Here is a 26519-nt window from a genome sequence, read left to right on the forward strand (position 1 = left end):
TGGATAGAACAGACAGGCACGCCTACAGTTAATTGCTTTAGCGTCTTTAACTGGTCATGCAAGATGTATTTATGTGTAAACAGATGGTTATTGTTAGTTGTTGTTCATATTTTGGCCTTGAACAGTTCATTTTCTCAAGATGTTCCAATATGATGACTTAAAGGGTAACTGCACTAATTTAACAAATTGAAGTGTGTTTACAGGTCTTGGGTAGTATACAGTATAAAGCCTCCTGTGGCTGCTGAGGAAGTCTCTCCCTTTAAGTTATCATATTGGAACATCTTGAGAGAACTCGTCATAGAACTGTTGAAGGCCAACATATGAACAACAATAACCATTTTGTTTAGTTTAGTTTCATTTCTGTTTTCTGGTTAATTTATTTATGTTACAATAACGAAATAGAAATGAAAGTCAAGCCATTTATTTTAATTTAACTCAGCCCTTTGGTGACACAGTAAAGTGATGTGAAGTTTATTATTCCGCACTAAGTACTCACATAACCGTGACCGGTGCCAGAACCGGATGTGGTCACGGTGGATGTTTGGCCCCCGGCGGAGCGCGTTGTGTGGCCGCAGGGTATATAAAGGTGTGGGCTGACGCCTGCGTGGCCTCTGCGAGCTAAACATCACGGTTGGAAAAGGGGGTCGGTCAGTTTCGGCGCTTTCGGATGTCCAGCGGCTCTCCTGAGAGGATTTAACGCGCACGAGTCAAAGACACGAGGTGGGTCAGCTGTTTCTGTCGCGTACTGTTGGTTTCAATAAACGCTGACGTCAGGCCATTAAACCCGACAGCATTTAAAGACGGGGCGAAAGTTTCAGGTAAAGGGATTTTTGCAGCAAAGTTTGGATGGATGCATGATTTTAGCATGATTAATCTCGTGCCAGCGCTTTAATTGCTCATCCATCCTCCTTAATTGCTTAACTTTCCATTCTGCTGATATTTATCCCACCCGACCCTCAAGAGAAGTCTGACTCACGGCAAAGGCTGCATCATATGCACGCAGGGATGTTTAATTCTGGGGAGACGGTCCGATAAAGATCCTTTCTTGCATACTGTTTGTGTTTTGAGCTGCTGCTTTCATGATTCATCCAGAGCGCACGCTGTTCACTGCCGCTATAAATGCAGTGTCACGGGGTTGGCGGCTGTCCAAGCTGGGCTGAGTCCATCTCCATCTCTATTGAAACACTCGGCTCGGTACCAGCGGCATCTCTCCTCTGTTGCAGCTGCGTGGCACTGAAACCACGGGGCTCATATTTGCAAACGTGTCCCTCTTCTAGTCTGGAGCTCAACATGGTGCAGCTGTCTCCTTTCCCTACCCTGGATGTCACCCCTCCACCTGAGCACTCAGAGGATGGGGAGGAAAGACAGGAGGACTATGTGACAGCTGGTAGCCTAAAGGTGGGCTCACCAGGTGGCCTGAGCACCCTGCAGCTCAGCCTGGAGGCCTCCACAGCCTACCATGGCTATGAAACCTACATAGAAGATGGTCTAATCTGCCTCAAACACAAAGTTCGCAACTTGGAGAAAAAAAAGGTAGGGTGGTGACAGGGTGGAGTGAATAACGGGTATAAAAAGTGGCCAGGTGGAGGCAAGACACCTGGATTGTGTGATGTGTCTTGTGTGCCCACAGCTGAAACTGGAAGACTACAAGAAGAGGCTGAGCCAGGGCGAGGCACTGAACAAGGATCAGATGGTAAGACCTGGTAATGAAATGGCAACAAAGATGTGATCTGATAAATGTAAATGTGTGAATTTTTTAAAACCCGTTTTGTTGTTTTCCAGGTGGCTGTAGAAAAGTATGAGGAGGTGCTGCATAACCTGGCATTTGCACAGGAGATGCACAAAACCCTGGACGGCTTGACTCAGAATGTAATTTTTTGGCAGTATGGCTACTCTTCACTTTGGTGTCTCTTTATTATATTTAACATCTCGGTAAAGCCTACATATGATATAAATCTCAGCATCCCTGCTAATTAGTTAGTTTCATTGACAGAGCCCCAGAAGTCACATTTCATGGCTGATAAACACCTGAATATCAAGTGTTTAGATTTTTTGGAATCTGCACTGACTTTTTGTATCTGCTTTTAACTCTGTTGATCCAGTACTTCATATGCCAAACTATCCATTTGCAGCCACTAAATAGGAGCCTGACCGATGAGCAGTTTTTGGGGTATAACAAAAAAAATCCACTAACGATATATAGGCAGATATTCACACATTTTGAATGTGCCCAGGGCCGTCTTTTAATTAGAATTTTTTTAGAAAGAGAGGGGAAAAACACTGGTCACCCACTATCAAATGTAGCTGTGATGCTGGAGCTATAACACATCAAACTAGGACAGGAAAAAGCATCCACACACTCAATCTGTGGAAAATTATGTTTAAAGTGCATAAGCTTTTGGTCCGAAACCATCTTCAAGGCGATTTTGAAAGAGATATTTACTTTTCCAAAAGAGATTAATGTACTTTACTTGTCTGACATTTACAGCAAGATGAAAAAGTGTAATCCATCTTTAATCTCTAGAGAATTTTGTCATGGTCCCCACAGTCTATTGCAAGAAAAGATCGTTAAAGTAAACTGTTGCTTTGGTTGCAGAAAATACATGAAGATCTTCCTGAAATAGATCGGCAATAATATTAATGCCCCTGGATTTCCATGTGTTAAAGACTGAAGTGCCGCTATGTAAGCGTAAAGACTAAATCCATCTTTTGGAAAACTGAGTAATATTCCCCAGACCAGAACAGAATTGTAAACTATAGGGATAATTTTAACTTAAATGATGTGTTTATTGCATTTCAGCAAGCCCCAAAGGGAGAGAGGTGAGAACCTGAAGGTTTCCCTCATTCTAAATTCTGGGCAATATATCTAAATATTCATCATATTTTGCTGCAGTTTAAAAAAACAAAACAAATACTATCGTCATAGCCCATACCTCATTCAATGTTCATGTTTTCTCACTCCTCCTTAAATTATCCTGCGGCTGCAGTTGCTGAGAGGCCAGAAGAAGGCAGTGAAGAAGGAGCAGGTGGTGAAGTTGGAGGCAGAGAGGAGGCGTTTGAGCACCGTGCTCCAGGTGCAGCACCTCCTCCACAGTCTACAGCAGGAGCACGTCAGGAGAGACCTGCTGGCTGGACACAACCAGGCACCCCACATCCCAGCCCAGCAGCTGCATAGCCTGAGTCAGCTCTCAGCCCTGCTGGGAGTCAAGAGGGATAACAGACTGAGGTGAGTGTATCTTTGTCTTTGCAGATTAACTGCAGATATTATGGTAAGCGAGTGGAGCCCTTACTCATTTCCACACCAGATGAGTTTATGCTTTCAGAGTTTCGATGGTGACTGACTACTTGGGTCAGATCTGTGGGGACATTGCTGTATGTGATTTGGATTTCAATCTCTAATTCTTATTGGATGTATTTACAGGTGTATTTTATTATCAGATGGCTACCTTTAGTACATACAGGTGCATCTCAATAAATTAGAATATTGTGGAAAAGTTTATTTCAGTAATTCAATTTAAAAAGTGAAACTAATATATTATATAGATTCATTACACACAAAGTGAAATATTTTAGCCTTTGTTTGTTTTAATCTTGAGGATTACGGCTTACAGCTCATGAAAACCCAAAATTCAGTATCTCAGAAAGTTCAACCTCAGCAGTGCCACAGGCTGATTGACTCCATGCCACGTGGCATTGATGCAGTAATTCATGCAAAAGGAGCCCCAACCAAGTACTGAGTACATATACGAGAACATACTTTTCAGAAGGCTGACATTTCTGTATTAAAAATCCTTTTTTTACTGGTCTTATGTAATATTCAAATTTTCTGAGATACTGAATTTTGGGTTTTCATGAGCTGTAAGCCATCATCAAGATTAAAACAAATGGAGGCTTGAAATATTTCAATTTGTGTGTAATTAATCTATATAATATGAGTTTCACTTTTTTAAATTGAGTTATTGAGATGCACCTTTAGTGTCTTATGTCGGACCTGGGCATGTGTGGTACAGGCTGTACCTTTTTTTTTTTTTTTTTTTTTTTTCTCAATCAAAAGATAAGGTTAAGTGCTTATTTTAGCCATTGACTATCTAAAATGTGGACGAAGATTCAATGTCTGAAAAGTAAAGCCTTTAACCTGCATTCTTTCAAATGGCCAGAAGGGGCGACTCCACTGGTTTCATGAGAGTTCCAATTGTATGTAAGCTTATGAGAAAATGACCCTACTTCTCACTTGATTTATTTCCTTGGTAAACAGTTAAAGGAATAGTTCACTCTATAACGAAGTTCAGTCATTATCGACTCACCCTCATGCCGATGAGAAGTCCGGTGTAGTTTCTTATTCCTCAAAGTGCAGCTGGAGACCCGCGGGGTACCCTCCTGCAGCAAAAATCCATGTAACGGGCGTAAATGGTGTCCTGCTGTGAGCGACCGAGCGACACACAAACACAAGAGGGACCTGCCTGCAATAGTGATTTGAATCTTTGACACTCACAGCTGGATGTAAATACCGGTGTGTATCTATCGCGAGTTCTGTTGATCTTGTCTGGCGTGGCTTCCGTAGTTCATACGCTGTGAGGGAGACTTGTGTGCACGTGGGAGCGTGCCTCCAGGCAAATATAGCATAGTGACTGTTTAGGCTAGAAAAATGTACTAAATGACGTCATTTCGATATACTCTGGATGTCGCCACTTCAGGACACTTGGATTGCAGAGGATGAGCAGTATGGAGGAATATTACAAAGTTTTTGTGTATTTTTATGGACCTTTTCGTCTTGGACACCATTTACGCCCGTTTATATGGACTCTTGCTGCAGGAGGGTACCCCCGCAGGTCTCCAGCTGCACTTTGAGGAATAAGAAACTACACCAGACTTCTCATCAGCATGAGGGTGAGTCGATAATGACTGAATTTTGCTCTAGAGTGAACTATTCCTTTAAGTAATGAGTTTATGGTCTGTAATGAGTTTAATGTAATCCCTCACAGCATTTTAATAGGCTGCAGTATGGCTACAAATGATTGCTAACTGCCCTGAAAAATCTTTTTTTAAACCATGATTTGTTTGTATGTAGTTTCTTTTTAAATGTTTGTGTATGTTTTGTTTTTGTAAAGTTTATGCAGTTTTTCAGTGGAGTAGAGTAAAAGAAAGGCGTGTGTTCGTGACCATCAAGTCACTTCTACGGCGAATACAATTTTTATTTATTTATTTTTTAACGAACCCCGCCCGACCCGTTGGGTACCGTTGGGACCCGTCGGGCTCGGATCAGGTAGCCACACTCTACTCCTTGATGACCTCTCCTCTGTTTTCACTGGTGTAGATTGAAGGAACAGATGGAGCAAGCAGCTCTGGCCTACTTGGACCTGCTGGAGGGTAAAGAAAAGCCAGTGGCAGGATCCACCTGTGAGTATAAAAACAGAAATCGGAGACTGAGCCCCATACTTTGTGCTTTTGTAAATCCAGACTGTTGTGATTTTTGGTCATCCTCATGCTTCAGAATGAAGGTCTTCAAAGGTAGTTTGAAAATGTGGTCCTCAATCCTGGATGTAATTCTCCTGTGAAACTACTCCATATTTTTGAGGCAGTTGGAATAAGTGGACACATGGCAATATGATAGCGTAGTTGGTTGATCTTGCGAAGGAGGAACTGGTGGCAGAGGCATATTTGACAAACTATAGTATTGAGCCAATAGAAGTTACACCTCTAGGCCTGATCAGTAGGTGGTGCTTTTATGTGTTGAGCCATTATCTCAAACACAACACTGTTGGGTGTTCAAGATTGGTTGTAACCTTACTGCTCATTTCTTGCCTACTTCTCAGCAATAACTTTAGTGATTACAATGTTATTACAGGTGATGCAAATGATTGTTGAAGCTACAGAAATGAGAACCAACTTGTAAAAGATAATTTTTCCATTTGGTCGTCTGAACTGGGTTTTCCTCTACTTGACTGTTTTTCTAGTTAAGCAGTTGAAAGAGGAGCTCACCAGGCTGTTGAACTGCAAGTACTTCAGTTGTCTGCCACCTCCACCCAAAAAGTCTCCAGAGGTGTTACTGAGCTTAACCAGCAACAGCAGTAAGAAGATAATGCTTTATCTGTGCCAGAAATTATGTTCATCAAAAACTTGCAAGTGTGTAATTTACTACTAAAACCTTTGTCTATTCTGAATGTCGAGTTGCAGATTCTTATTTCTTTCTCTTTTGCTCCTGTCAGCCACAAAACCAAATGAAGCATCAAAGGAGGTAAGACAGATATCCAGTTTGTCTAAAGCCATATTTCAGTATTGTGTATTTCAGTACTGTGTGACTCTGAGCATGCGCCAGGATCTACTGATGCTCTGTTGGTGATATGGCAGTTTTTCAACAGACTGTACCTGACTGACACAGCGACTCCTCCCACTCAGAACTGGAAGGAGGACTTCCAGACCATGAGGGAGCAGGAGCCTCCTGACAGCTGGGATATGGAGTTCTCAGACGGAGCTGCCTCGCCCAAAGCTGCAGTTCACAAACCGTGGAGAGGAGCTGCTGCTTTCATCCCCAAAGTGCCAGTCAGCACCAAGAAACAATCTGCTGAATGCAAACAGGTGAGGGCTCATCAAACCCTCTGGGTCCTGGACTTGGCATTGCTATTGTGTCGATGGACAAAAGATGTACAGCTTGGAACATTACAAATTGCATTATAAATGGTAAATGGACTTTTATTCCTGTAGTGGAATTTGGATTTTATCTTCCTGGGTGGGCTGCCCAAGTAGAGCCTCTACATGGGAAACACTGGTATCATTTGCAATTTAGGATGGGTTTTACTACTCAGTTATTAAATGTAGTTGGGACGGAATCAAATTAAATGTGTAAATTAATTTTAAATTGTAGTCAACAGACTATTAGGTATGCACCAGGCTTAGTCTCAGTTTCTTATAATCTTGTGCTGTTCTTGCAAATTGGACCCAAAGGAAATGCGTACCTTTGACTTAACCACATTTTGAAACTGGAGAAATCGCCTTTGAAAATCCCCTCGAAAAATGATTGACTGTAGGAACTTCAGTGCGAGTACCTATTGTAAAAAGGATTTTTTTTTTTTTTTTTTTCTTCTGCGCTTTGACTGCATATTTGGCAGCCTGAACATACCCCAAAACTCACCAAACTCGGAACATGCATCATGTGGCGAAAAATTTTTATAACTCAACATGATTGGGGGTGGCCAGGGGACTCCACCTAACGTCAGAAAATTTGCGTGAAGATAGTTTTTGATCGTCATGAAATTCATAGTAGTCATAGGTCTCATCGATTTAGCCACACATTTGTTTTGTTGGAATTTTTGCTGCAACAGGAAGTTGGCCATCTTGAATGGCGTGCGGCGATTTTCATTTTTCCGACACTGTTTAGAGGACTTTAGGATGTTTGCAGACTCACCAAATTTGACTCATAGGTTCAAACTCATGAGTTTTAATTTGATGCCACAACTGCCCTCAGGTGCGGCACAACAGCTCAGTAGCACCCCCTAATGGCTTTTCCCATTTGGTACGTACAGACAAACTCCTACAAACACCACATTTGGCAGGTCCATCGCCAGTCAAGAACATTGATGTCTGATATGGGTCTGGGCCTTTTTGGGTGCAAAGATGGCACCACTGCGCCCCCACGAGGGTTGAAAAGGGTGCTTAAGCTTGAAGCCCCGCCTCCTACATGCACATACATGAACGAAATTCGGTATGCATATGTATCATGACCAGACGCACACAACAAGAATCAACACCCATACCCTCAGTCCCATAGATATATATATATATAAAGGCTAGATGTCTTACGGCGGAGTCTAGAACGTCCTCACAGGTCGGCCATCTTGGTACAGGTTAGCTTTCCGGCTGTATCTGTGTAACCTGAGGTAAAGTCAGTGATCTGCACAAACGCTAACACTCTTATCTTGCTGAAACCCTGACGGATTTACAAACAGTTTGGTTTCTTACAAAGTCATTAACGTGGTTATTATTCTGGATGTTTGAACATGTTGAAATCGCATCTTTTCTCTTCGAAGAAATCATCACAGTTTTAGTTTGAAGGATCTTTAGCTCCTCTTCTGGGTTTATAATGGGTGTGTATTGCGTGAGCTAGAGTGGGTGACATCATCGCTAGAGTGGAGAGCAGCTGCAAAAACTTTAGAAAAAACTCCCTTCAGCTTGATTTGGGTCCCACATCTTTTACTTCACATAGACAATATATACATAGAAATGTAGGAAATCTTGTTGGCTTTCGGATGATGGTCTTATTTCAGATGTAGGACTTAAACTTTTGGCTGTAGAAGCCCTCGAGCGACAAGCGCTCCAGCAACTCCCCCATAAGCCGCAGTGTTAACTTTGAGCCTAAATTTCTGGAGTGGAGCAGACGGTACCGGTTTTGTCTCTCGCTCTGGCTCCCTCATTTTTCACTCTACAGAAATAAAAAACACATCACAGGTTCAGCAATGTCTCCTGTTACTCACTGTATACATATTTTGGCCATAACCATTACACTTTTGTCTAGACCTGCAGGTGTTTGGGAGGTTTTTTCTCATTCATCCTTATGGGGAATTTTTCAAATTTCATTTTACTACTGCTTCAGCACGTTCAGCTACAGAAACCAGTCAACTATCAACATGTTCAGCTCTTTAAGCTCTTTCAGCCTTGTACTGTTCAGCTTTTTAGCTTTTCAACTTTTTCAAATATTAAGCTTTTGCAAAAATAATAGTAATATGGAAGCAAATGTAAAAATCCTCAAATCCTCTTCAAAACTCATCCACTTTCAACCTCTTCTTGTGTTAAAATATTTTCATTCAAAATTGGAAATATGGACTTGTATGGTTATTCGTCTCAAGGCCTCAATTATTCATAAGTATGCAGTGTCATAAACACATCTCTGTACAGGGTGGGGATTTCAACATGCAGCATTTCTTGATGTATAGCCTATTGTAGTCTACCTATTTTAGAACATTATTCTATTTTTTAGAACATAACATAATTATTCATAAGTATGCAGTCTCATAAATAAATCTTCGACGTTTATAACAAACCAAACCGTTTGAAAATCGGTTGGAAATTGAGCAAGTTATGGTTATTTTAAAAGTACATGTTTCATTACAAACACAATGTTATGGGTGAGCGAGCTACCTGTACCAAGATGGCCGACCTGTGCGGACGTTCGACTCCGTTGGCCAGCAACGCGGACGAGACATCTAGCCTTTATATATATATCTATGCTCAGTCCAACAGGAAGTCCGCCATTTTGATTCGAAGTTGAGATTTCGCAGCCGTTTTGACCCATTTCCTGCCTCGTACTTTAACGAAGTCGTCCTACAGATTTAACACCAGACTTCACATTCACTCAGGGCCATAATAAAGCAACATACAATTTCCTATCTACACCAAATTGGTCACACATGTAGAGGGGTTCAACCTGTATACATCGATGCATCAATACTGTGTTAAGTGAAAAGATGGCTCTATAGCGCCCCCTGGAATATTTCAAACTTGAAGCCCCGCCTCCTACATGCACATGCATGAACGCAATTCGGTATACATATGTATCATGACCAGACTCGCAAAATACCTCCAGGCACCGAAACCCTCAGTCCAACAGGAAGTTGGCCATTTTGACTCACAGCAGCCATTTTGTCAAACTTGAAGCCCCACCTCTTACATGCACATACATGAACGAAATTTGGTACGCCTATGTATCATGACCAGATGCACAAAAAACCCTCGGCCTGACGTATGTGGGTAGAGGGCCCGTTCATCATTGCTGGCAGTTTTCTTTTTTTTTTTGTTTTTAAGTGTAAACTGCAGAGTAATCAATTTGTAATGCCATTTAGCATAATGTTTACATTATAGCAAAGGTGTCCAAACAATAAATAATCCATGATATTCTCCCCAGAAAAAAGCCAGAAAAGCCAAAGGAGAGCAACATGCCAAGTCGGTGAGTATAAAACATGTAGTTTAAAATGTACAGACATCTCTAAACAAATTGCAAACTATCCACATGTGATTCCTGACAGGCAGTTCACATGGATATGACTGTAGAGGTTTTCAACTCTCCGTCTGCCTTACCTAAAGACCCCATCCTGAGGAAGCAGCACCTGGAGGACCTCATGACAAAGATCCACGGCTCCTTCAGTTTTATGCAGGTAGAGTTGAGCTGTTAGCAAACCCATGAACATATTATACCCTTTTCACACTAAACACCCATTAACATCTGTTTTTTGTCTTCAGTGGGAAAGGGTACAATCAGCATTCATTCCCAGGTCAAATTACTCTGCAGGAGTTGCATGTTGTGAAGGAAACACCTGGGTGAACATGAAAATTTGCCCCTCTTCACCAGGAGAAATGCTATGAAATTAAAGTTACAAATTGTTTAAAGCAACCGCAGTAGATGCTCCAAAATGTAACCACCACAACATTGCCACTGGCCTCTATGCTGCTGTTTTCATGTGTCATGATGAAGCATCAGGAATAAAGGCAAATTCGTCTGTTACGTTAATGGGAAGGGAGTCAACCACCAACATTGGCGGGTTTTACCCACGTTTAAAACAACCTGCATGTACGCCCTAATTTTGGAGTGAAAGTGGTATTAACAACAAACCAGCACAAGGTATAGCTGTGGTTCGATTGAGTTGTGCCAGTTTTTAAAATGGTCCTGCCCTTTTCAGGACTCTCTTCTTGACGGTGAGATCTCTGCCACGAACAGCCACACCAGACTGAAAAGACGGCCGTCTAGATCTCCCTCTCCTCTTGGTAACTTGGAACAAGTCAACAAGCTTTGTAATTTGACATGGTCTTCATCAGGTAATGGGAGGAATTGCTCGTTTAACATGCAAATGGTTCTGATTACCCATCCAAACACAATTTGCTGAGGAAGGCCATGGATCAGTTTTTGGGGTACCTGGCTTCATTGTACCTAATATTTGACATCCTGCAGACCGGGTAGCATGAAGCTGGTTAAGTTTTCTGTTAACGGAGTTTTCCAGTTCAGCTATGAGCAGTCATGTGAGGGTGACATAATCGGAAGCATGAAGTGCTTGCTATTAAATAAGAGAAAACAATGTAACATGGGAATAATAGCTTGAAGCTACATTAATATTAATGTGACGCACAAAACATTTGAAAGGAATCTCAAGACGGTTTGTTTGGAGAGAGAAGAAAAGTCATTCATATCCTGTATAAATCCTACTTGCTTTGGTGATCGCCTGACTTGCTCTCGTGGCACCATCACCTCAAAATTGGAATTTGTCCAAGACTTTGCTCTATGAACAAATACCTGCAAAACTAATAACATTTCCACCAGTCAAAGCTGTACTTGTTATTTAAAGTTAATATGCTAAACTAATGATAAATATTATAACTGCTGAATATTATCATTCAATGTTGTATCCCCCACGCCCTGGGATTTACGCATATGTGATTTGACAAACAAGCTTTTGTGTGACTGTGATCACCCACTAGGTGACCATTTACATCCACTGGGTGTGGCTAGCTAGCTGTCAACTGACTTGACCACTCAGCCCACGTGGGTCTGTCTTATTCCTAAATGATTCATTCTTAACTCTACTTTTTTCTAGAATTAACTGGCATCACCACAGTATTGTATTATCAAACAGTATGTGACGGTGAATTTAATATTTTCAGTGACAAAATAACTTACATTTATGACGATCTTTTTATAAATATGAATAATCATTAATATCTCAGAGAATGTTGATTGCCTTTGACAGCTGTCGCCTGTCATGGTGCCCCTCGCGCCCAGTAGGCCGGCCTCCAGGATGATGAAACCAGTCGTGCATGTGGAACGCTCTCTATCTTTATATATCAACGCATATCTTCCAAATGTTGTGTATCTCACAGATGTGTTTCCCTGTTTATCACAATCAAGTGACTGCATTTGCTGTACAGTCACTGTGACACTCGTGTGAAGTTGCAGGACAGTTTCTTCTGTGATAATAACCATGAATATGTGTTCAACATTGCTTGCTTCATTGTTGACATTTACCTGATGCTTGTTATAATCATAGAGCTGACATATTCAGGTAAGCGCAAAATCCCTCATTTATATTTATTTTTTTGTGTGTGCTGTCAGTAGTGAGAATAAAATACAACAATACAAGTCCTCTCCTCAGTTGATATACACTCATCGCATAGTGTTAATTGACCTTGATATGAAGCGTCCATAGAAAAAATGTAGACTAAACAGAACGCTGCACACTCCACTCCTCCCCTGTCTTCCTATCCTCTTCTCCACCTGTGTTTTTAAAAAAAAAAAAGGAAAAAAAAAAGCTTAGCTTTGGCTCTGCTGCCTGGTGATTAGTCCAGTCCTCACAATTTACTCTACTACATATCTCTGGCAATACAATGTTGGCACAAGCCTATAAGCAATAGTGGATAGGCTACAAGATTAAAAGCAATAGATTGCTATTAGTCCTGACTTGTAACTAAACCTTGACTGAGAGACCAGATGATCACTGTCTTCGAGGCAACATTGAAAACATTATTGTGAGAGATGAAAACTCTTTGATTTTATATTTTTGGATAAAAATGAGACTGTGGTGCAGCAAGTTAGACTATGGCGGGCCACAGGAGTCTCGTTAATTAATAGAAAACACTGAATAATCAGCAGCAGAGGTGTGGCACTGCTATGTGCATATAGGGGAACCACTGTGATACCGGGATTGCCACAGTATGTCATGCCCGGTCGAAAATGTAACTGCCGTATGAGGGTCTTAAAGCTTTGGCCCACTTCATAGGGGGAGATTTCAAACATTAATCCTTGTAACTCTGTTCTAGGGGAAAAGGTGGCACTCTAAAACGAAGGGAAGGTGTAAAAAGGTTGCGACTGGGACAAGTCCAAGCAGAGTACATGCATTTAAGCATCAATTTCAAATAAAAATTTGACTTGTCATATCTTGATTAATCGCTTTTTCTTTTTTTCTTTTTTTTTTTTAATTAAACCAGCTCATTCAAACTTGAGAAGCCCAGATGAAGTCCTGCCCAAAGCAATGCATGTAAGCTGTTCTTTCATTCTGAGATTTCAGTTGTGACTTCAATTGAAATAACTTGGACATGTCGTCACTTCATCTTCATCCTCATCCCCCTCTTAGTCTACCCCACTGCCTACCAGGCTTATGGAGCGCAAAGCCAGTCTAACAAATGGTGATGAGTGCCTGGAGACCTGTGACCTGGAGCTTTCCTCAAATGACCTACCTCATGTAAGAAGCAGTACATTGAATATGAGTCACAACATATTGCATATTGTAGTTTAAGTTATCTTGTCTCTGCAGGATCCGCTGCCGTTGGCTGAACGAAAGAAGTTTCCTTCACCACCGCTGTACCGCAGGGAGGCGACCATCTCTGTTGGCCTGGAGGAGAAGAGCCGTCCTTGTGTAAATAAGCATTCTTGGCCATGTCAACAGACAAAACACTTAAGCTGATGTGAAACTTTGTCGATGTGCTTTTTGTTACTTTAACCTGTGTTCACAGACACCAGTAACTGAGTCAGGCGAGCAGTCACCCTGTAATGGAGTGGCACCTTGCACCTCCACCCCTCCTCAGGGACAGACTTTCTCTACACCCCCTACTAGGCAAACCATAACATCTGCACAATTTCGAAACATCCAGTCAGTAAGTCTTCATCATAGGGCCTTTGCTTTTACACCTGGTACTACAAAACTCAGTCCTTATCTTAATTCTGGAGCTCAGTAGTGTGTTGCTGGGCATTTGAGATGTCTGGAAGAGGCTGTTTCTGATGGCATTTAGCAAGACTGCAGACTTGGGTCAGGGTACAAATCCACTCAAGACCTGAAGTCTGTGTTAGCCCAATAACAACCCGGATAACATCTGTGCCAAATTTGGTGGTGGCTATGAAGTGTCATGTCAGTGTAAATGCAAATGCTTTCAAGGTCTGTGCAGTTGGCTTTTTACTACAACGTCCTGCATGAAAATTTTAGATTTTCCTCTGGTGTCCAAATAGAATAAAATAATAAACAGAACAATGCAAATGTGAGCACCGAGGCATACGCACTTCTGCAAGTGTCTTTGATTTTCGTTTTCTTCACTGTAGGTCTTCAAGGTAAATGGCTCGCTGCCTCCCAATGGAGACCTTAATTACAAACCAGATTCCGCAGATTTCCCTGAGCCCAGGTACAGCACTGCCAGTACTCAAACACCACCTGAGTTTGCTCCATCAGAAGATGAACCACAGCAGGGTATGTTGATCGAATTTTAGTTTCAACCCACATGGGCCGAGTGGTCAAGTCAGTTGTCTGAGACCCATTTCATCCATCTAGTGTACCAGTCAGATTATACAGTGGGTAATGGTGGACAGATTTTCCTGTCCCCTGGCCCTTCGGGTGGAAGTGTGTGTCGATCCGGCCAGACGTACTACACCAGAGGATCTGTGAGAGGTATGGCACGTGGTGGCAAGGGACTGGCACAAACCTTTCGCTCTTCTGGTTGGCATCGAGGTATCTATCCTCAGCTCTCTTTTCTTTTTGGCTTTTCCCCACTGCTTCATGTCTCTCTCCTTTTCCTGGACATTTGTTCAGGATCAGGTGTTGCAAGGTTGTCTTGTCACATCCTGGCTGAAGCTTGGACTTAAATGAATCTCAATGAGGTAATTCTAAACACTGATTTCTACTCCTCAGGAGGAGCTTACATCCCGCAGAATCATTTCAGAGACTCTGGCCCTCTCCTCTATGCTGCTAGAGTAAGTAAATCCCTTTGTACTCTGTTGTGCAATTTTGCAATGGGACACACTAGGGCTGGGTGATCGATCAAAAATTGTAATTGAAAATAAAATTTGGCTTCCAACAATTATAACAAATAGTACAGTTGAAACAACCAGAGCTAACAGAACCTAGCCAGACTTCAGGGAGAGTAAAACGCTGAATTGGTGTAAAAAAAATATATATATTTTTTTTTGAAAAGGCCTATTTTAGTTTGTATAATAAAGTAAGAAAAAAATAGGAATATGAATGCACATGGAGCATTGTTTAAAAGTCCCTCAAAACATTATGAAAACTTGGTGGGTTCCGGTTCTGCTCCACAGAAGATGACTTCAGAGCCCAACGGTTTTGTCAAAGTAACCCCGAAAAATCACATTTCTTCTTAATAATTGGTGGATACTGTTTAAATATGGAGAAAGGGGTTACCACCAGAAGTGATAGACCAGGAGGGTCGTGTGTGGAGGGACAACTTAAGGATCTATGGAATACCCAAAGGTAAAGAAGGTAGCGACATGGTTGGTTTCGTGGATAAACTGCTGAAAAAAGCACTCAACCTTCCTGCTGACAGAGAGCTTTGAACTTTTTTGGGATTGACCGAGCTCATCGTGCCCTGTCACAGAAGCACAATGACCCACAAGCAAAATCCTGGTCTATTATAGTCAAGTTTGGAAGCTACTGGATAAAAGAAGAGTGCATGGCAGAAAAAACAAATCATCTTCAATGACACTCGCTTCTATGTTGACCATGATTTTCCTCTCGAGGTGCTAAAGAAACGCAGCAAATACGCCAAAGCCAAGAGAGAAACAAATCAAGTTTCAGGCACCATATCCTGCAAGGATGCGTGTCTTTTACAAAGACGACATTCGGGTATGCCAGGATGCTTCAGAGGCAACGAGGGACATGGCTGAACGAGGGTTTCCAGTTAAGATGGTGAGGTCCTCCAGCGCTCCGGACCAAGAGACCCGGCTCCTTTCTGCTAGGCAGGTGGTGAGGAGGTGGCGTGACAAGGACGTAGATCAGGTGCTCGGCGCATCAGGAGAGTACACGAAATCTAATGCCACCGTTCTCAATATAAAGGAAAACTTCAAGAATTCAAGAGCCGATCGCCCAGGGCAGAAGACGGAGTTCAAAACTGTCTGGCTAAAGCAGATAAGTTTTGCTTGGTTTGAATAATATATTCAATCCTCCTACTAATCCAAAAGACTGTCGGCTCATTTCAAATATAGGTATGTTTCATTCCTACTCTATATTTTCTCCATAGATAAAGAAGTTGGGGCTCACTAATTAGCGAGTCACCTATGGTTTATTTTGTTTGGATTTTGGTTTGGACAGTGGCTAACATGCGGCCACACTTGAGGGCCCAACCACTGACCCAATGTGGGACACTCCCTTACGGGAGCTTTGACTTTGACTTTGCAAAGCCCCGCAAGGCTCTTTTGAATCGAGCCTCTTTATTGGAACCAACTGTTCTAATTTTTCTCCATGAAGCTTTGTAAAATACTGTTCTTTATTTGTTGTTTTTATAATTGTTCTCTGGGAGAGAGATTATCACTGTGCAGTCGTTATGTTACCAGGAATGTTGGGAGAGATTTTATTTAGGAACATTTTACAAGACTATGAACAAGCAAGTCCTCAAAGTTATCTCTTATAATGTAAAGGGGATTCTAAACCCGGCAAAGAAAATTATAAAAAATATTTTTACAAATTATATCCAAAATGAGAGGAAAATGCACAAATCGTACTTTTGCAAGAGACGCACCTCACCCCATCAGAGCATGAACAACTAAAGAATGGGATTCTCAAGGGTATATTCATTTTTTTTATAAATCGGGTCGAAGGAGAAGAGTAGCAATCTTGATCTCACTGAAAATATTATTCGAACAAATTTCAGAGATGGTGGACAAGGAAGGGAGATGTATAATAGTTTCTGCAAAAAATGACTACCACAACAATCTGTAATATATTCCCAACTCTGTCATTAGGAGATTAGTTTATGTAATGACAAAGCACAAAACCTAGCTTTTTATAGAAAGATGTTTAATTTAATGATGGGGGCCACAGGAATTGTGATATGTGGTGGAGATTGGAACATTCACCTCAACCCACAACTTGACAAAATTCAACCGATATGTCATTACATAAAAGAATTAATCTCCTAATGACTTTCACCCATCAGACCACGATTATACTTTTTACTCACTCCCTCACAATACATAAGAATGGAGACTGTCATAGAATGCATAGCTGTGATATTGGTAATATTGATTGATCAGATCATGCTCCTATCTCCTGCACTGTTCATATTAACGATAATCCAGGAAGAACACTGTGGAGACTAAACACAAGTATTCTAAATAACACACAATTCAAAACTCAAATGAGAAATGAAATAAAAGAAATTCTAAAAGACAATGATATGGAGAGGTAGACTCAACTATAGTATGGGACACCCTAAAAGCAGTAATCAGGGGAAAAATTATATCTTTTTGTGCCCAACAAACGAGACTAAAAGACCTCAACAAAGAATTGAACGATCCTCAGGCACAACACAAAAGAACAAAAAACAACTATAATGATGAAAATAAAGGAAATTAATTGACGCATTATACTCAGGAAATTGAAAGATGGTATTCACAAAGCAAAAATACTAAGTCAGGTTTAAAATCAACAACTTCTGGCGAGAAAGCTACAAAAAATCATAAACTACTATCCTTGCCAAAAGACTAGAAAAGATTCTGCCATAGCTTATACACAATGACCAGAAAGCATTAAAGGAATCCGCATTAATGAAGACAACAAGGTGGCGCTCTACGCAGATATTCTGGTTTATTTAAGTAACCCTTCTAAATCCTTCTCTAACCATATAAAACTTCTTGACACATTTGGTAAATATGCAGGGTATAAATTAAATGGAACACAAATCATGTCATTTAATTATGTACCTTCAAAACACCTTAGAGAGAAATTTAAATTAAAGTGGGATCAAAACTCATTAAAATATCTAGGGATAAACCGTCCAAAAATCATTTCAACACTGGCTGAGATAAATTATAACCCCTTACTAACAAAAATCAAAGATGACGTACATAGATGGAACTCTGTCTCCTTCCTTGGCCTCAGTCATAGACTTGAATGTGTGAAAATGAACATACTTCCGGGATAACTCTTCCTGTTTCAAGCCCTCCCTGTAGAAGTCCCCTCAAAACATTTCTCTGAATTGAATAAAATAATTTCTAGATTTATTTGGCAAGGTAAAAAACAAGGATTAAATTCAAAACCCTACAACTCCCAAAAGAGGAAGGAGGAATGGCTCTACCCAATTTAAAAGCTTTTTATTCTGCAGCCCAAATTAAACCCTTAACATATGTACCACGACATACCAGTCTAGGTGGAAAGACATTGAACTTTCCATTATGAATGACCCTCCAATTCATGCAGTACTACCCCACAAAAACCTGGCGGGATTCATTAATGATGCAAAGAATCCACTTAAAGCTCAACTAAAAATCTGGAATACTATTAGGGACGAGTATAAACTAGAAGATGTACTACAAATAATCCAATGGTGTGCTTATGATCCTATGTTCAAGCCAAACAAAATGGACTATAGATTTAAATCCTGGATTGCAAGAGGAATAACAACGTTTTACTCCCTAACAGAAAAAGAACAGTTGAAAGACTTTGAATACAGGGGGGGAAATATCGCCTTGATAGTCTAATAAGGGTGTTGTCTCTAAACTTTATAAAGGCCTAATGAAAAAGAAATCCAACACCACAGAATACATTAAAGAAAAATGGGAGAGGGGGTAATCTTTAAATCTCAAGTGAAAGTTGGCTTTATCTGTAGACTCCAGTGGAAATGTACTCATTCTAATACCTGGCGGGAATTCGGATGGAAAGTTATTTGTTTCTTCATATCACCAAGGCAGAAGGCACTTTTTTCTGGAGGGAATTCCAAATGTTGGAGACGATGTGGTTCTCAAGATGCCAAGCACTGATCACTGAACAGTCCCAAAATATATGCCAAACCCTTTTGGGTAGAGTTTCACAGAGCACTCAAAAGCTTACTTAACACTGACCTCCCCTTGGAATTTACTGTATTATTCCTAGGAAATGTTGACCCTCTGACAAGGCTGATAAATATATCAGCCTTGAAAAAAAGCTATAATCAGGCACTGGTTACTTCCTGAACCGCCCACAATACAAGAATTGATTGATATAGTGAATAACATTTATGTCATGGAACAGAAACTTTCTCCCTTCGCCTTCAGAAAAGTGTTTAATTTAAAATTCTGGACTAAGTGGATTAAATGTAAAACCTTTACAGCCAGATTTTGTGGCGGTATTAAAGACCCTGTTATGCTGCTTGTATCTAACAAATGGTATTTGTTTTAGCTCCTCATAAGTCTCCCCTTGTCTACTTTTCCTTTATGCAGTTTTCCTCTCCCAACCAGTAGTCTTTGTATATAGAAAATATGAGGACTGCAGAAGTTTAAACTGACTTTGTATGGATATTTGACTTTTTATATGAACTGCTGTCCCAATAAAAACATTATGAAAACTCTTCTCTGATCAATATTCACAAGAAATAATCTGCTTAAAAATCTTCCAAAGCAGTTTCACAAAACTTCCTTCAGTTCACCATTTTGGATGAATTGAAAAGATAATCAGTTCATCTGTACTTCTATTGTTATGCATTGACTATCATGAGTTTACTCATTGATAGAAAAGGGGTCCCTTCAGGAAAAAGCTTGGGCACCACTGTTCTACTGCTCATGAGTTCCCTTTTCAAAACTGTAATGTACACGTTTTAAAACTTTGTCCAGTTCTTTTACTGTGAAAATATTTATTTTTGCATATTATCTTGTGCTTTGCGGATTTTGTTGAAATTTTATCACTTGGCAGTGTCCAGTGATTTTCAAATGTCTAAGCTTATCAAATTCAAAGCTAATATGATGGATGATTTGGGATACTTTGCCACATGATGTATTTGGTTATTTTTCTCTGTTAAGCAGATCAGTGATAAAATGTAATCAAACATTAGCACAAGCCAAGAAATCGGTATTCTCGCACACAGCCCTGTGTTAAATCCAGTGCTGTCTTGCAGCTTTGTCTGTCTGCATAAGTTTCATAGTCCCTCTGTGGTATTTTCTCAGGATTCTGGATACCAACACAGCTATAGACGTGGAGGAGGGAGGCATAACTCTGGTAAGAACACAATTCCAAACAACAACACATTTATCTGTCAGGGAAGAACTTTTGTAGCAAACGCCTGTTTAAGTTCCTCCCTTAAGGAAAGTAGTTGGAATAGATAGTTATCATTAGAATTTTATTGATACCACTCTTATCAGCACTGCTCACATCTGGTAGTTTATTGGTACTTATTATGGTTTAAGGGGGATAACAAATTAGCCAATTTGATTTTTATAAGGGTAGGTGAATGTCAGTCCCCAGCCCTGGTAGTTTGGCAGGAGAGATTACCTCTCATGAGTGCAATGGTGCTGGGCATGTCATCAGCCAATGTTTGAGCAGTGAAAATCTCACTCATGTCTCTGATGACTGGGTTGGTGAGCATTTGAAACACTTGTATGAGCATGGAAGTCCCGTGGATGAGTATATTTACGGAAGTTAGAATCTGGTTCATTCGGATAAAGTCAGAAGTCTTGACACTTACTGACTTTTAGCATAGAGAAATCTACCATTTCAATCAATTATAAATCTGTTCAGTATCTACTGTGCAATGCTTTTGATTAATGTGCTTCAATTAAATCTAATGCCTCTCCATATACTCATAGAAGTATCCATGACAGTCATGCGTACGGTTGATTTATTTCTAGAATTCTGTAAGAATGTAAGAAATGGACAGAATTTTAGCTGAAAACATTCAATAAATTATCTAACATTATGAACGGTGTGAAGAAATGTTTTAGATGTTCACTAAAGTTAGCATGCTAACCAGCTAGCTACGGGAGTCTCTGTAAGGTAATGGCTGACTTGGCTGACTTGGCTCCCTGGCTAACCAAACTAACTTGCGAGCAGCAGCTAGTCACTGCAGCCAAAGATAGCTACAGCAAAGAGTATAGAAAGCAGTTGTTAGTGGTTTCTGTGTCCATTTCTTATGACTACATCTTTTTTTTAAACTAAAAAACTACTTTGTCTACTCGCATCTTTGTCAAACCCAAAGCAGTCTGACTCGGTGATTGTAGACTGTTGGTATAAGCCTGTCATTGGGTGCAAATTTCAGGCCACGTTGTTGTTCCGCTATCTGTGTGTTACTGTTTTCAAAATCCCTGATGCTCCTGGAAACAACACTAACAACCTCTGAGCTACCTGAAAATGGCAAGTTACCTAACACTAACCTGGTAGCTAACGGTAAGAAAAGGAGTAAACGAAAAATTGGCTGGCTTGGTAAAGTGTGAATTATTTATTGTGTTTTATTAGAAATATAACTAACAGCAGAAATACTTTCTAGTAACCTGACATTTCTTTCAGACAATCATTATTCTACTCAACAGTCATCAGAAGGTTGCTTTCTGTTGCCTACATGTAGAATTAGTTATAGAGAGCAGGTCATTGTTGAGCAAAGGAGGAGGCATGGAATTCATTACCAAGTTTTTTGATTTCAGAAAGAAAATATTTTAATCCGATAGTGGAAGAGTTTTTCAGCGCATCATTTTGTCAATTTTTTTTTGTAATGAACATTTTTATTGAAGTTTAACACACAAATAATACAGACAGGGATAGATCAAGGCTAGAGATTTACTCCCTGGATTTTAAGTAAATGAGTTGAGTATAAAAACAAAACAAATGAAACAACAAAACAAAACAAACAAAAACATAGACACCACACTGACACTTCTCAATAGATAAGCACAATAAATCATTGACCACATTGCATTATCAAGGCAACCATTAATTTACAGACAGCCAGTCAGTAAAAGGGCTCCAAGTAATCATATATTGATCCAGTTTGTCCAGTAGGGAGTATGTCACCCTCTCGTAAGCAGCTAGCTGTGCCATTGTTGTAGTCCATTCGTCATAAGGAGGTGGGTATTTTTTCCTCCAGTGTCTTGGTAGTATCCGTTTAGCTGTTGTGAGAGCCAAAATAATCCTCCTTTTCTCAAAACACAGTCATTGTCATGATTGCTCAGTGGACGATCCCAAGAAAGACAGCTTTGCAGAGATTTGGAACTTTTTTGCAGGACTTCAATATAATCTGATGGATGATATTCCACCAGTCCTTAAGTGCTGGACGTGTCCAGAGTATACGTAGTATAGAGGCACCACTCCCGTCACATCTCCAGCAAGAGTCTACTGGTATTAAAGGAATAGTTCACTCTAGAACGAAATTCAGTCATTATCGACTCACCCTCCATGCTGATGAGAAGTCCGGTGTAGTTTCTTATTCCTCAAAGTGCAGCTGGAGACCCGCGGGGGCACCCTCCGGCAACAATAATCCATATAACGAGCGTTATACTGTTTAGGCTAGAATAATTTACTAAATGATGTTTCGAGTAAACTCGATGTCGCAACTTCAGGACACTTGGATTGAAGCAGACGAGCAGTATGGAGGAATATTACTAGTTTTTGTGTAGTTTTATGGACCTTTTCGTCTCGAACGCCATTAACACTCGTTATATGGATTATTGTTGCCGGAGGGTACCCCCGCGGGTCTCCAGCTGCACTTTGAGGAATAAGAAACTACACCGGACTTATCATCAGCTTTAGGGTGAGTCGATAATGACTGAATTTCGTTCAAGAGTGAACTATTCCTTTAAGTTCCATTTATAAAGTTGTTGTAGCAGCGATGCCATCTATGTATTTTCAGTTGAATAAACCTATTACCCATTTCCTTGTACATTGTATTAATGTTATTTAAACATGACTTCCAATCCTCAGGAGATACGTCTATAGCCAAGTCCCCTGCCCAGTGTTTCTTAACCTTGAGCAAAGGGTCACATAATTGTTCCTGTAATAAACCATTGATCTTAAGAGTAATGCCCCTACCTGAACTTGATCTAATCAGCTGTTCAATTGGGCTGCCCATAGGGCAGTTAAGCGGGCCTCCTAACCATTTAGACAGGGTGCTTTGCATTTGGACATACCTCCAGTATTGATTATGTGGTAATTTGTATCTATCCACTATTTGATTAAAGCTTAAAAAGTGCTTGGACTATTTGGCAAAAAGCAGGGATAACCTATATTTTACATTTATTTGATAGCAATACCAGTTAACTGTTTTGTTATTCTATAGAGGTGCATGAGGGGATTTGAAAAAGTCCCAATGACCTGCTCTATGTAGTTTATGCCACATTGATTTAGTGTTAGCGATAATAGGGTTGTCATTCTGTAATGGCAATTTTGTACTAAATAAGTCAGACCAAGGGGACAGCCCCCCACTTACTTCAGCCTCTATTTGGAACCAACTTGGCTAATCTCCTGCCTTGTCATTAGGTAACCATGTTCTCATGTGTTTCATATTGAAAGCCCAGCAGTACCATCTGAAGTTGGGAAGAGAAAATCCCTCTTTTTGTGTGGGCCTGTAATTTCCCTATTCCTAAACGGTGATGTGAATTGCCCCAGAGAAAATCTAAAATAAGGGTGTCAAAATCTCTAAAGTAGGACTCGGGAATATTCAGAGGAAGGTGAGATAGTATGTAATAAATTACAGGTGCAGTCATCATTTTAACTGTATTTTTCCCCAGAGCGAAATGTGGATTTTAGTCCACCTGCCAAAATCTGATTTCATTTTCTGAAGCAGTGGGTTGATGTTCTCTTGGACCATATCTTTATAATCAGGAGTTATTTGAATGCCTAAATATGATACCTTTTGAAGCCCAGTGTAATTTTCACTGATGGAAGAGGGTAGATGGGCAATAGCCTAATATAGGCATGGCCTCAAAATTTGTCCCAATTGATGCGATATCCAGATAACAATGAACTATTCAATACAATTTTAATTTAATAAAGTGGGTACGGATTTTTCTGGTTGCATTAGTAGAACTAACATTTCATCTGCATACAATAAAAGTTTGTGATGGATACTACCCACTGTGATCCCATGTATATCTGAATTATTCCTCAGTTTCTGACAACAAACAAGCCCAGACTTAAGGGGCAACCTTGACTTGTGGACCTATGCAGCTGGAATGGATTAGATATAAGACCATTTGTCAAAACACAAGCATAGGGAGTATTGTATAAAGTGTTTCGAAAAGATAAGTCCATTCAACGCAATCGAAAGCATTAGCGGCGTCTAGTGACAAAGCGATTGTTGGATGGATGGAGTAATATACTAAATACTGTAAATTGACTAGCCGTCTAATATTATCAGAGCTATAGCGATTTGGGATGAAGCCTGATTGGTCCATGTGAATTATACTTCAAATGACTTTTGACAAGCGATTTGCTAATACCTTTGCTAAGATCTTTTGATCTCCGTTGAGTAAGGAAATGGGTCGATAGCCACTAGGGTCTAAATCATCTTTCCCCTTTTTGTGAATGAAAGATAACTGCAGTATGCCTAGACTGTGGTAAGGTGCCAGCTCATTTTGTCAATTATTTTTTTTTAGATGAAATATTACATATAGCTATAATGTGTGACAGGTTTCGAGTTTACTTGTGTGTCTTACCGGTTTGTGTAGTGTCTTGAGTCTTACTGTGATTATGAATCTGTATTAATGTAATTTATTCATGAAGTATTGTTGAGGAAAACAATGGAGACCCCAGGAAGACTGGCTAATGGGAATCTTGATAAACAAACAAAAGCAGGTCATCCTGACACTATTTTACAGGTGCAGCCTTGCTGCATCCTGTCTTCACATGTGCTCAAAATAATTGGCCCAAGGGGGAGAATGGAGTCCACTTTAAAAGGACTGAACAAGTCTGAAAACGCCCGAACACAGCCATTTTGTTGGCTGACTCTAGTGCACTGCAGTACAACTTCTGGTACATTCTCTTATATTTTTTGTCTCAACTCTCCAGCAGCATGGAGTGACTCTTCCCAGGTGAGCAGCCCAGACCGGGAAGGAGCCTTTACTATTGTGGAGTCAGGACATGGGGATTCCCTATCAGTCTCCACCTTGGAAGTCCCTCTCACTCCCCATGGCCACCATCACACCGCCCTGCTTCCTATGCAACTCTACCCACTGTCCCAGCCACTGCGAGTGGCCTTCACTGCCTCTCGCACTGCCAACTTCGCCCCCGGCAACCTGGACCAGCCCATTGTGTTTGACCAACTTCACAGTAACCTGGGGGAGACTTATGACACCCACATCGGCCGCTTCACCTGCCCCGTCAATGGAACCTATGTCTTCATCTTCCACATCCTGAAGCTCGCCATCAACGTGCCGCTCTACATTAATCTCATGCGCAATGAGGAGGTGATGGTGTCGGCCTATGCCAATGATGGAGCCCCAGATCATGAGACGGCCAGCAACCACGCCATCCTGCCTCTCTTCCAAGGAGACCAGGTGTGGCTCCGGTTGCATCGTGGTGCTATCTATGGCAGCACCTGGAAGTATAGCACCTTCTCTGGCTTCCTACTTTATCAGGATTGAACTAATGTCTAAGGGCCCTCTTCTCTCAGTGTGAGGACTGCTTACTTTGTACTGAATGGTGATCAAACTGACGTATGCATGCCAGTACCCTCTTTTTGCCAAAAGACCATTCAAACCATGAATGTTGGTGGCCAAATGGTACACGTATGATCTGTACTCAAAGCCATTATCTTCACTTGAAATGGAGATCGTGACTGCTTGACATAAGCCAAATGTACTTGATTTCCTATGAATGTATAGTTCATGATGGTGGTGGACCCTGTGACTGTCATACTAGTACAACTCAGCCTGGATAACTTGTCATATAGCTGTTCAGCCCACAGGTCACTGATTTCAGTGAGAACTCTAATGCCATGTTTTGAACTTGTGCCTTTGTTTTCTGAATGGCTTTGGATGACTGAGCAGATGTTAATCAGCTAATTAACTGTATGACTGACTAATTTATCAGATTAATTATAATTGACTGTACTATCAGCACATTGCTTGATGCTGGGTTCCTATACAGTTTCAGTTTCACTTTGCTGTGTGCAAATGTGACACTGAGGAATAAAAGATGTGTTCTTGGTGGTGGGTATGGTGTTGAACACTTGAGGCCAAATTATTGCACTAACAAACTACTGTGGAGAGGTGGAGTGGTCCCTTGACGTGCCTAAATAAAAGATGAGCAATGAACTCTGTGCTTCATCGTGATTTTTTTTTTTAAAAAAATTTTATGCTTTTGCATTTGCAGAGGGATTTCTGGTCTAAATTAGACCATCTTGTTGCATTCAGCGCACTACACTGTACTGACTTTGCTATCGTCCAGGCAATAGACATGTTTATCTGATATCGCCGTGTTGGTGTTGTTCCTAGAACATCATGTGTTTTCCACAACCATTGCTGCAACTTACCAGAAAGTGAGTCTGTAGCAAGCCATTATAGTTCCTGGGTTAAGTGCAGAACTTTTACCGAAGAGACAGGGACTTGTACCCTGATTCAAACATATCATTAGATTGTTCATTCATTATTTTTATGCTTGGTTCACTTATTAAAGCAACATGATGTAACTTTTCACCTTAAACTAACCACTTCAGAATCGTGTTGATGGTACAGTGTCTTGTAATAGGGTGAATGGTGTCCGTCACTTGTTTCTGTACCATGTAACTTAAGTGGGAGGGTAGGAGCACAGTTCTGCATACATGATTACATCAACATGTTTTCAACACAACATTGTGATGTGAGTTTTGTT

The 26519-nt window shown here is 40.7% G+C and overlaps 1 protein-coding gene across 5 annotated transcripts; it reads left to right on the forward strand.

The window, feature by feature from the left end:
• The first annotated feature begins 579 nt into the window (after positions 1 to 579).
• caprin2 (caprin family member 2) lies at positions 580 to 25963 on the forward strand. Of its 5 annotated transcripts, none has more exons than XM_084345397.1 (21): positions 580 to 720; positions 1278 to 1533; positions 1631 to 1693; positions 1783 to 1869; positions 2988 to 3226; positions 5315 to 5397; positions 5955 to 6068; positions 6207 to 6235; positions 6349 to 6576; positions 9896 to 9937; positions 10017 to 10145; positions 10668 to 10779; positions 12964 to 13013; positions 13110 to 13217; positions 13290 to 13391; positions 13489 to 13629; positions 14069 to 14213; positions 14295 to 14471; positions 14652 to 14713; positions 19889 to 19940; positions 24720 to 25963. In XM_084345397.1, the coding sequence occupies exons 2-21, from the start codon at positions 1291 to 1293 to the stop codon at positions 25289 to 25291; spliced, it is 2778 nt and encodes a 925-aa protein (XP_084201523.1). In that variant the 5' UTR covers positions 580 to 720; positions 1278 to 1290; the 3' UTR covers positions 25292 to 25963. The 5 variants fall into 5 exon arrangements, with proteins under 5 accessions (XP_084201523.1, XP_084201525.1, XP_084201522.1 ...); XM_084345399.1 differs by having other exon boundaries at positions 6397 to 6576; positions 24717 to 25963; XM_084345396.1 differs by having other exon boundaries at positions 581 to 720; positions 24717 to 25963.
• The last annotated feature ends 556 nt before the right edge of the window (positions 25964 to 26519 follow it).

The sequence above is a fragment of the Pagrus pagrus genome (genome assembly GCF_965226575.1).
Source record: "Pagrus pagrus genome assembly, chromosome: 23".
NCBI lineage: Eukaryota > Metazoa > Chordata > Actinopteri > Spariformes > Sparidae > Pagrus > Pagrus pagrus.

Excerpts from the sequence above, each read along its gene's own strand:
- caprin2 (XM_084345396.1), top strand. The coding sequence starts at position 1,291 with ATGGTGCAGCTGTCTCCTTTCCCTACCCTGGATGTCACCCCTCCACCT. Across the intron at positions 6,577-9,895 it reads AATCTGCTGAATGCAAACAG|AAAAAAGCCAGAAAAGCCAA; the intron begins GTGAGGGCTCAT and ends TATTCTCCCCAG. Across the intron at positions 9,938-10,016 it reads GAGAGCAACATGCCAAGTCG|GCAGTTCACATGGATATGAC; the intron begins GTGAGTATAAAA and ends GATTCCTGACAG.